This window comes from Varanus komodoensis, unplaced genomic scaffold, assembly GCF_004798865.1.
Source record: "Varanus komodoensis strain SLA01 unplaced genomic scaffold, ASM479886v1 scaffold63, whole genome shotgun sequence".
NCBI lineage: Eukaryota > Metazoa > Chordata > Lepidosauria > Squamata > Varanidae > Varanus > Varanus komodoensis.
The window spans coordinates 82,503-94,131 of NW_025336259.1; the positions used below are offsets into that span (position 1 = coordinate 82,503).

An 11,629-nucleotide genomic window follows, 5' to 3' on the forward strand; every position below is an offset into this window, starting at 1 on the left:
TGGTATTGATGGTGCTACAAAGGTTTTTTTTCTTACAGTAGCCTAATGTTTGTTGGGGACTGAACCCGTTTGCCAGCCCAAGGATGTGGGCAGCTAGAATGGCAAGTTCTCAAAACTCTTTCCATAAACATAAGCAGTCTCCCAAACTACCAGGGTCCAGAGTTGAGGGCTACTCACTCTGGAAACAGATGTTATTTTACCTTCCCCAGTTAAAATATTGTCTCCCCTTATGCTTTCCTTTTTTTCCAGGTGGTGTAGAGCATCCAATCAGCTTTGAATGCTTATAGTTAATTTGTATTGTTTGTGTTCCCTCTGAAAGCAAAACTATCATTCTCTTAAGATCCTTCCATGAGATAATTGTTCCCTGTTGACTTTGACAAAACATCGGGTTTTTCTCCTTGGCTGAATTATGGTCCTGTTTGCCCCAAAGTGCCCTGTGATCTCCCAGAGAAAGAAAGGGGGCTGTCCAGAACAGGCAGGAGTAGCAAAGGCTTCCTCTTCTCTGCATCCCAGGTTGCTGTTGCCCGTGGGAAATTTGCCTCTGGAAGAAAATAAGCAGGTTGCATGTGGGGGTGCGGCAGTCTCCTCATGCAGACTGATATGGCGGCAGATCAAGAAATGGTCTGACTCTACACCTAGGGATTTGCTCAAGAGCTGTGGCTTACTTTTCCCTTGAGGGATGAATTGGCTCCATTTTAATGTAGAGCAAAAAGCTACAAGTTTGGATGGGGTTTCCACTCAGGGCCTTCAGGGCCTTACTGCGGCTGCAAGTGCAGAGTCTCACTTTTCCCCACACACATCCCTGTGGAAGTGGCCCCTTGCTTCTCTTCCCAAGCCCAAAAATACTAGTGCTGCTAAGAAGAGACGGAAAGCTGGGGGAGCAACGTGGCAAGCCATGGGTTCTATCTGTCCTGCAAACGTGTCTCCTAAAGCTCCTAAGCTAACAGGGCGTATGCTGTTTCCCGCAACATGTGTGCATTAGATACTGTCTATTCTTGTGAGGGTGAGATTGTACCTCTGCTGTTACCATTTGTAAAAATGTGTGTGGATAGCAAAAAAAATGTCAGCAGTCTGAATTTGAAGCCTCCCATACCTTCAGGTTTGTTTGTGCTAACAGTGGGTTGGTGCATTTTGCATCTGTGTGGGAGAGTACCATCCCTGTAATAAGAAACTGTGTAAAACTGTTCTGATTGTCCAGCAGAAAGCACCTTTCTTTTTAGCCTAGGCAAGCAACAGGTTCATGCAACACCAGTTCAACGGAGGATTTGTTTTGTGTGCATTTTTACATTGATTGGATTGATTTCAGCAACCCACATTTTCTTCTTGAGACTGTGCTAAAGAAAGGACAGACTTTCTTGAGGTTTCTCTCCAAACTCATGCGGATCTCTGCTACTGTCTACAACTAGCTTCTGTGGAGAAGTGTAAAAGCTTTTTTTCCCTCTTAATTAACCTGTTTTTGAGCTGCACCCTTCCAGGAACCAAACAAGCCACGCTGGCACCTCAGAAAAGAAAAGACTCCTTTTCTCTACAGCCCTGGAAGGAAAAGCCCTCCGTGTCCCATGCTACGCCCTGGTTCCAGGAACTGAAGTGACTGATGGGAATTCATTCCTGTGTTCTGCCTTCTCCATTGCTTCATCCACAAGGAAAGAACTAACCAGGCCAACCGTGAGAACTGGACATCAGGTCATTGCTTCACCTCACACTGCTCCCACCTTGCAAAGCACCAAGTTTGCTGACCAGAAGAAATGGTGGCCTAAAACAGGATAGTCATCACCGTGAGGGCCTCAGCCCAGACGAGGATGAAATGCCTAAGGCTGCAATGGGTCAGAGGAGGCCTAGGGAGCAAAGGAACTGGAGAGGTGGGGGAGCAGGTGAGGATGAGAGCTGGCTGGCTCTGAGTTCTTTGCAGCCAAAGGGAGGCCAAAATCAGCATGGAGTTTCCCAGGAGGACTACTAGCATTGGGGTTGCATACCATGTGTGTTGATTTTTTTTTCTTTGCTGCTTTTCCAACTGTTTTCCATTTTTTGATTGTGCTGATAAAAATGCTAAGAAAATCGCCCTAAGACCGGTGGGGACACTGGAGATTCTCCTGGTTCAGCTGCCGCCCCGGACCCTACCTCAGAATCAATGATTTGATTTCTGTTAAGACCAGTGGAGAATGTTATGCCTGACTCCCCAGGATCCTGACACAATAGAAATATCTATCAGCTTTCTCAGGGCAATCAGGATAGGCATGACTCCTCTAGGCTCCAGATAGGCATGACACGGCCAAACACTAGAATAATCAAACTGTCTCAGGGTATGCATGATAGGCTTAGCTCTCCTAAGCTCTAGCCCATTCAAATGTCTAGTAACTGCCTCCGAGAATTCCCCTCGGAAAGTGGAAAGAGCTTACCTACAATGGACAAAGATTGCTTAGAAGGTGTAAATTAAAAGATAAAACTTACTGCTAACCAAATCTGCTTCTGTATATCGCTTGCTCAACTGCTTATGTGATTCTGTAACTCCCCATTGTCGCCATTGTTCTGATTTTTGTCAAAAACTGATTGTATCGTTTCCCATTTACCGAAAGCTCACTGTGAAGCTATAAAAACCTCATTCCAACTCTGTTCAGGGCCGCATTCTAACTATGAATGTTGGTCCCTGCAAGAAATCTTGCAGGTAATAAACCTCCTCTTTATTTTACCATCCGGTCTCTGGTCTCATCTGTAACACCGCGGGTTACAACAATTCACACGGGCTTGCCATGCTCTTTCTCCCTGCACATGTGCAACTTCCATGGCGGCTGCAACCCGTTTCCACTGCCCCTTTGATTGCTGTATTCGAGGTCAGGCTGGCGTGTTAGCTGTGGGTTACACAAAGCTCATTTTGTTCTTATCCGCCTTCCCTTCTGGGACAGCATAACTGTGGTGTTTTTGCTATGTGGCCTTCCTCCGACCAACTTTTGGGGTGTTTTGGGGTGCTGCAATTGGCAACAGGACGGCAGAGGATGAGGTGGCTGGATGGGGTCACTGAAGCAGTCGGCATAAGTGGTCTCTGGGGGATGGTGGAGGACAGGAAGGCCTGGAGGAGCGTTGTCCATGGGGTCGCGATGGGTCAGGCACGACTTCAGGACTAACATAACAATTTTCATATAACTTGCATCGGTTTGAAGGCCTGTGTGTTTGCTTAAAGAGCCTTCTCCCCTAAGGGCATCCCTACTTGTAAATGGCGCTGCTTTTGGTTTCAGAAAAAGCAAACCCCACCGGGAAGATTCAGGGTGGCGAGCACAGGAGCCGCAAAAAAGCCCGCGTGCCCAGGGCAAGGGCGCGGGGAGCTGCTGTGCGCCCCCAGCCCGTGGTTTCGGCGAGTGCCCCCAGACGGTGTTGGGAAAATTTGGATGAATCCTGTCTGAAAAACATTACTTCTGTGTGCTTTTCGCATTGTGGGATCAAATCCTGCCTTCCTTCTCAAAACCAAGCTGTCACTGTTTAAAATGGCCTCTCTCCCCCCGCTCCTTTCTCTCACCTTTAGCTGTGGGCTACAGTAGGCCATTTTAGCCCAAATATCCATTATAAATAGTCATTGTTGGAATTCAGTTTACAATAATCTTTTGATAGCCCAGAGGGCTCCATGTGCCCTGATCATGCAGAATGTTTAGAGTCGAGATAGGGGTCTCTGAGCGTGTCATGAATTGTTTCTAGTGGCTTGAATTTCTAGAGGCTTCGGCAAGGGGCGGCATAGAAATGTTATAATAATAATATAATAATAATTTGCATGTCTGAGCAGACCTGGAGATGGGTTCAAGTGTCAAGACAGGCAATTAGAAATATTGTGATCTCATTGTTACTGTGTGATTGACTGACATTTCTTTATCTGTTCTATGTGTGGTGACCTCAGAATCTTATTGTAATCCCTGCATTCTGTCATCGATTGCCCTGTACCCGTGTCCCTATAAATGCCCTGTAATGGTATTGAAGCTCTGCAGCAGAGTTCACCTCTGCCTGCCCGGTAATGCAGCCTGCATTATCGTGAGTGTACCGTGGGAACCTTGGGGTCATGCAATAAAGCCTCAGATGGTCTGGGCGCTTGGTCTTTCCCACGAACCCGGGTTTTATTCCCTCTTCTCAAACTGAGATGCCGGGATCCTGACGACGGCCAGCGGCCAGCCCCCGCCCTGCGCCGAGATCCGGGCGCCCCTTCCCTGTCGCTGCGCGTTTAGGTGCGTGCGCCTCGCGCTGCGGGGGCCGTTCCCCCGCCGGGGCCCCGTGCGGGTCTGCGCAAGTGGCTCCGGGGGCTTCCCTGCTCGCTTGCGCCAGGGGGGCGGGGCGGGGGGGCGGGGAGGGGAGGGGAGGGCCCGTCCCGTCCCCCCTCCCCCCTCCCTGCAGGCGCCTCTCCGTCGCGGCCGAGCCCGCCCCTCCTCCTGCGCGGCTCCGAGGATCGCTGCACGGTGAGGGGCGGGGGTCTGGGGGGGGCAGCACCCTGGGCAAGGGCGCCCCGACTGTGCAGGGGCGCGGCAGAAAGGGGGGGGGCGGCGGCTCCGGACAGGCCGCCCCGTCCGTTGCGGGAAGCAGCGAGCGACGCAGGCGGCCCTGCCGCGCAGGCCCCTTCGAGGCGGCCGGGCAGCTGGCTCGCAAGGCGCCGCACGGAAAAGAACGGGCGGGGGCAGCGGAAAGGCAGGGGCGCCCCCCCCCCGCGGAAGCCTGGCTGTCAGCGGAGGGCCCGAGCGCCCGCCCCGCGGCCCCCCTCCCCTCCCCGCCCCTCCTGCCGCCCTCCGCCTCGCCTGCCGGGAGAGGGGCCGGGGGGCTCGCGGGGGCCTGCCGCCCCGCCCTCCTGCCGCTGAGCCCCACCGGGCACGGCACGGCCCGGCCCGGCCCGGCCCCGGGCAGCCCCCCACTCCCGCTCCCGCTCCCGCCGCTGCGCAGTCCCGCCCCGCCACGGAAGGCGGCGTGCCGCCTCTCTCGCCGGTCTTGCCGCATTGCGCCTCTCTCCTCGCGGGTTTCAGGGAAGGGGGCTGACTTCCCCTCCCATCATCCCCAGCCGGCCCGGCCAGCGGCTAGCGGCGGCGGCGGCCTCAACTGGCATCTCTAGAGGGCGCCAGGTGGGGAAGGGCGCCCAGAAGAGTCTTCGGTTTCCCTTGCCCCGCGTTGGTAAAAAGGGGCGCGCACGTGTGCACGGGAGAAGCTCCATGTGCCGCATCCCGTCTGGCGCCCCTTTGGACCGAGAGGACATAGCGGGGTGAGCAAGCATTGCACCAACCCCGGAGCCGTGGGGTCTTGCTGCTGACCCTGGGACAGGGCTTCAAGCTAGGTGTCAAAGTTTTTGTTGGTCTTGATGCGAAGACAAACTGTGGCTAAGCAAAACTCAGATCTTCTCCAAGTGCCCTGTTTCCCCAAAAATAAGACCTAACCAGAAAATAAGCCCTTGCATGGTTTTTCAGGATGCTCATAATATAAGCCCTACCCCAAAAATAAGCCCCAGTTAAGATCGTCAGCCAGGACACATAGAGTACGTCCGTTGCAACGCACAACAGACGAATTATAAAATAATAATATTAATATAAAAATAAATATACAATAACATTATTGACATTGATACTTAAATTATAATATTAATTATAATTAAGTATTTGTAAATACCCAAGCGGGCACCTCTGGGCAAACGGCAAATGCCTATGTAAACAGATGAACTCGAGACTCATTGCCGAATGACCAGTCGGCGTACAGACGCAGCCCACGAACAACATGCGCACTTGGTAACAAACGGACGCGTTTCATAATTCAGCACGTCATGTGTTGCAACGGATGCACTTAATGCCCTTCTGTGTTGCCACTCCTGTCTCGTGTGTCTGCAATTAACACTTGATCTAATGGTGGATTTAAAGAGAATAATATTTTGACCCCCAGACAAAAAGAAAGAGCTATTCCGTTGAGTAAAAGAAAGGAATCATGGAGGACTCTCGGGGCAAGAATCTTACGGCTTTCGTAAGAAAAAATAAGACATCACCGGAAAATAAGCCCTAATGTGTCTTTTGGAGCAAAAATTAATATAAGACCCGGTCTTATTTTCGGGGAAACGCGGTAAGAGACAAAGATAATGAGGACGATTCTATGGCATTCATATCCCACCCTTTTTTCCTCCTGTGAAGAATCCAAGGTATTTCCCCCTGCTCCACTTTATCCATACAATAGCCTTGGGAGGTCGGTTGGGCTGACGGGAAGTGATTGGCCCAAGGAGCTTCGTGCCTGAGCAGGGACCAGAACCCAGGTCTCCCAAACCCCCAGTGCAACACTCTAGCCACTGTACCACACTGCCTCTCGGAGCCTTCTTTGTGCCACGCTCCACCATGGTTTTGTGCCATGTGACCAGGCTCAGCCAGGAGTGCTTTCTGCTGGCTTGGCCTGTTTCAGCAGCCGCAAACCATTTCAGGCAACCACTAAGCTAGCCAAAGATGCCTCGGTAATGTCCAGTTTATATTGCTGTAATGCGCTCTGTTCTTATGGCCAAATGCTGGGGCACATGGGGAGGAGGGTGCTTTTGCACCGCTGTCCTGTTTGTGTGATCCTGTGGGCAGCTGGGTGGCCACTGAGCAAACAGAGGCCTGGCCTAGATGGACCCCTGGGCCTGGTGCGGCACGGATTCACACCTGCAGTGGTGCAGAATCCGGCAGCCGCACCGCTTCTGGGAAGCACATCTTTCCAGTTCTGCGCCATTTACACTGGCTTCTGGATCCAGCGCAAGGCGCATGCTTGGTCCTCGAACCTCCACGTGGTGGGAAGCGCTGTGCCTGCACCAGCTGGCCAAGGGTTGCCATCGCTGCCGGGGGCCCAAGTTGCTGGCCCACCAGGAGGAGCCACGAGGGTAGCGGCTGGCAGCGACGGGGCTTCCTCCGTGGTGGCACCCCCTTCGGGCCTCAGAAGAGCTGGTTGCTAGAGGAGCAACAGTTATTTCAGTCTGCAGGGGGGCTTGAAACGCTACATCTGCTATCGCCCTGCATGTACATATAAGTGTGTCTGTATATGTGCACGCACTTCTACGTACATTCGTGTTTTTAACAGGCAAGCGGCTGGGTGGGCAGCTTCGATGAATCAGAGCAGGCCTGTATCAGGCAGGGGAGTCAGTGTTCCAGGTTACTGTTGCCTTGTCCTTCCTCTGAGAGCGCTTGTCCTTCCCCCTCTTCTCAGGATGCTGCCGATCTCCCCGGGAGCATGTCTGCGCCTCCAGCCAGCCCAAGGAAGGCGACGCTCTTCCGCCAGGAAGCACCAGGAGGCCTCACCTACCGCATCCCGGCCCTGCTCTACCTGCCCCCCGAGTCCACCTTCCTGGCCTTTGCAGAGAAGCGGTCCTCCTTCAGGGATGAACACGCCGAGTCCTTGGTGATGAGACGCGGACTGCGAGACGGCCTGTCTGTCCAGGTAGCTTGAGAGAGTTTGGGTTTCGGGCATTATTTCTATTACCTATTTATCTGTCGCTTTTGTATGCTGCCCCAAAGCCCAAGGCTCACAGTGTGGAATAGAAATACATTTAAGATACAAATAAAAACAAATAACAATAAGAAACCAAATCCTAAAGCGTAGTAAAATTAAAATACATTATCGATACGACCATACGAATAAGAAATAGGAGGAAAATAAACATACTCTGACCAATAACAACAACCAATAAAACAGTAGACAGGGCAACATTAAATCAGCAGCAAACCAATACTCCAATCTAGAGAGCCAGTGTGGTGTCGTGGTTAAGAGGGGGGACTGGGACTCAGGCGATCCGGGTTCGAGTCCCCGCTCGGCCATGGAGCCAACTGGGTGACTTGAGCCAGTCACAGACTCTCAGCCCAACCTACCTCACAGGGTTGTTGTTGTGGGGAGAAGATGGAGGAGGAGAATGATGTAAGCTGCCTTGAGCCCCTTGTAGGAAAAAGGCAGGCTATAAATCGAAAAATAAACAAACACAGATACTAAATAAAAAAGTCTTGACAGCGTTGAAAGCAGGATAAAATGGGTGCCAGTTGTACCTCCTTGAGGTGCCACAACCGAGAAGGCCCTTCTCCTCACTTCATTTGAGGGGGTCACGAAGGAGGCCTGGCCTGCACTGAGGATCCGAGTGGCCTGGCGCGGATACATGGCGACCGGCGTCCCTTTAGATATTCCTTTAGGCATCATACCATTTTCATCTATATTTACATTTATAGCCTACATCCTTCCTCTCACAAGGAGCTGGCAGTTGCTTGGACAACCTGTTCCTCCTCTCCATGAAAAGCTGGCTACTGGCTCAGCACCACCCATGGCTCAGTGAGGACTAGAAGCATAGCAACGTCCAAGCTCCAGTCCCGTACTCTAAGCATTATAGCTGGCACTTGGATTTGTTTTTAAAGAGTGTGCATTCTGCCTGAGCTGCAACATTTGGGGTGGGTATAAAACTCCCAAAACCAGAGTTAGGACCAGTGGAGTCTTGGGAGAAGTACTAGGATAGGTACATCCTCTTGGCTCCACTGATACTCGATTTATGTTTGGAAACCAGACTCATCTTTACTTTGGAACAACTTGTTGGTCCTGCTGATGATTTTCTGCCATTTTCTGCTTGACATGCCAGCTATGGCTGCACGGCAATAAATGCGACTGAATTATTTCTTAGGCTCCAGGTTTGGCCTGGCAGTTTTTGCAGCTTCGGAGCTGCCTGCATTATCAGAAGTATGGATTGAGGAGGGAGAGTTTTAGATCAGCCTAAAATCCACATCTCTAGATATTCTTTACTGGTGAATAAAATGATACCAAGGTCTCCAGGAATGGAATGATCTGGCCCAGTCAATGGAGTGCTTTCTTATTATTTATTTTGCAAGGGTCATGGATCTTCAGCTACACTTAATTAAGCAAAAATTTATTTTTCAAGCATACCTGACACACCAGCACCTTCTTGAGAAGGTCTTAACTAAATTGGCCAATTGCTGGAGGTGCCACACTGCTGAGAGAGCTTCTCTCCTTCATAGGTGTTAGCACTGCCTGAGGGCAGCTTCCTTTTGGAAGGAAGTTATAATTCAGAGAAATCTTGCAATGGAAAGTTCTTTGTAAGAACTATTTAAAAATACACATGTTCTTTTGACCTACCCTCCCATCTCCTGGAATTTAATGCAAACTCAGTGTAAATAGATTTTCCACACCCTTTCAACAGCTAAAGAAGGAATATTACAACATTAGAAGGATAAATGGCCCATGAGCACTAAATGCAGCAGGTGGAGAATTAATGAAACTTCTGGTTTTGTACGGATGGCCTTTAGGCATTATCTACAAATGGCTAAATATGTGAATATTTAGGTGCCTTTTTGAAGTGTACGCATAATTATTTTTAGTAACCATGGTTTGTCCTGTTCTACATACATGTGTGTATGCAAACAATTATATTATCCCTGTATATGATATCTACAAGGATAAATAAGCAGCCAGCATTATGGCTCTCTTAAAATTCTATTTAAAAAATCAATGTTATAATTCAGTATTCTTCCCCTCTTTTTTCCTCCTCTAATGGTGGGGTTTTGTTGTTTTTATATTGCGCAAAGAAAAATAAATATTTTGAGAAATTAGTGGTGGATTCTGGCAACCGAAATTCTGATGCCCCTGGGGTGCTTCCAGATGGAAGGTTTCTAGCCCAGTTAATAAGAGGGCATTGTGAAGTTATTCCCTCTTTTTTTTCTTAATGAATTATCCATGGCAGAAGAAAAGTTAGTTGACCCAATGAGAAAACAGGGATAACAGCAAGAATCCCTAGATGCTCCTTAAATTTCTGTGTATGAGCTCGGGCAACTGCAGCTTATTTTCCTTCAGATGTGAGAGCACAGCAGATTTATGTCAGCCTTCTCCCACTTTGGTGCCCTGCAGAAGTGCTAGACAGCAGTGTCCATCCTCCCCAGAGCAATGGGAGTTGCAGTCCAACACATCTGGGGGGTACCAGATTGGAGAAGGCTGACTTACGACAGCCTTGGAAATCCGTTCCGTTTACCGCCGAGCGAGTGGGCATGTGTGCGAGGAGATGGGCCAGGCCCGCTCGCCTCTGGTGACCCGAATGCAGGTGTTTTCACCCTTTCAAGGTGATGTTCTGGCTAAGGTGCCTTGGCTTCGTCCTCCAGATCTAAGCTGCCAATATATCGCAGGGATGTGCCCTGTGCTGCAGGGCCAGAGACGCGTCCCGGTCACCTCTTTCCGCCCTTCTCTCCGTCTCGCTGCAGTGGGGCCCCCAGGAGGCTCTGGAGACAGCCGTGCTGCCCGGGCACCGCACCATGAACCCGTGCCCGCTGTACGACCGGAAGAGCGGCAAGGTTTTCCTCTTCTTCATCTGCGTGCACACCTCCATCTCGGAGTGGCACCAGATCCGCACCGGGAGGAACGCCGCCCGGCTGTGCTACGTCGCCAGCCCGGATGGCGGCCGCACCTGGAGCCCCGCCACGGACCTGACCGAGCAGGTGATCGGGGGCGACCTGAAGAACTGGGCCACCTTCGCGGTGGGGCCGGGCCACGGGGTGCAGCTCCGCTCCGGGCGCCTGGTGGTGCCGGCCTACGCCTACTACATCCATGAGCCTTCGCCTGCTCCGGCAGCCGTCTCCGGGACGCATCCTCATTGCTTCGTTTTGTACAGTGATGATGGGGGCTGGTCCTGGTCCCGGAGCCAGCTGCTCATGGGCTCCCAGACGACCGAGTGCCAGGTGGCCGAGGTGACCCACCCGGACAGCCGCCGGGCCCTGTATGTCAACGCCCGCAACCAGAGCCAGGACCGGTGCCGGGTCGAGGCCGTCAGCTCGGACGAGGGCTCCTTCTTCGAGGGGCCCCTCGTTTGCCAGCAGTTGTGTGAGCCACCCCACGGGTGCCAGGGCAGCGTGGTGAGCTTCACCCCCCAGCCAGGTCTGGGCCAGAAGGACGAGGCAGCCAGGTCGGCTCACCCGTCGTTGGCCTCCCACAAGAGCGGCTCGTCCTGGCTCATGTTCTCCCATCCCACGCACTGTCACAAGCGGCTGGACCTGGGCATCTACCTGAACCCCTCCCCGCTGGAGGAGGGCGGCTGGAAGGCCCCCTGGGTGCTGCACAGCGGGCCCAGCGGCTACTCGGACCTGGCCGTGTGTGAGGGCGGGGAGTCCCTGGCCTTCGGGTGCCTGTTTGAGTGTGGGGTGACCTCCCCCTATGAAGAGATCGCCTTTCGGCTCTTCACCGACGGCGAACTCCTGGAGAACGTGATGGAGGCCTGCGCTTGCCCGGCTTCTCCCTCACAGGCGTAGCTGCCCAAACTCTGCTCAAGAATGTTTAGGGTTTCCCAAGATGGAAGACAAGACCACGCTTTCCCCTCCTGGCCATCTCTGCGAAGGAATCGACCCAATATCCTGAGGCGTCAGGCTTGAGAAATCGGCTGCCTCCTCCATGGGTGACCGGACAGGCCTTCCTCCGAACGAGCTCGGGGAATCTCCTGCTTCACCTTCGGGTGCCGAGAAACCCACAGGCCCGTCTGCCTGCGCCTCACGGGCTGCCTCGCTCCCGATTCCCTTCACCCCAGTGTCTGCAGGCCCCGGTGGGCGGCCATTGATCGTCTGATGGGCCTGGCCGCCTGTTCTGGGGCCTAAAACGGCCTTCGGGCAGAACTTTGTGCGTGGGCTTTTCTCCCGCCTTCTGT

The 11,629-nt window shown here is 52.4% G+C and overlaps 1 protein-coding gene across 2 annotated transcripts; it reads left to right on the forward strand.

Moving 5' to 3' along the window:
- Nucleotides 1–4,369: 4,369 nt before the first annotated feature.
- On the forward strand, nt 4,370–11,269 carry LOC123033576 (sialidase-3-like). 2 transcript variants are annotated; one of them, XM_044450243.1, is made up of 3 exons: nt 4,370–4,430; nt 7,165–7,395; nt 10,200–11,269. In XM_044450243.1, the coding sequence occupies exons 2-3, from the start codon at nt 7,189–7,191 to the stop codon at nt 11,238–11,240; spliced, it is 1,248 nt and encodes a 415-aa protein (XP_044306178.1). In that variant the 5' UTR covers nt 4,370–4,430; nt 7,165–7,188; the 3' UTR covers nt 11,241–11,269. The 2 variants fall into 2 exon arrangements, with proteins under 2 accessions (XP_044306178.1, XP_044306179.1); XM_044450244.1 differs by lacking the exon at nt 4,370–4,430 and adding an exon at nt 5,110–5,218.
- The last annotated feature ends 360 nt before the right edge of the window (nt 11,270–11,629 follow it).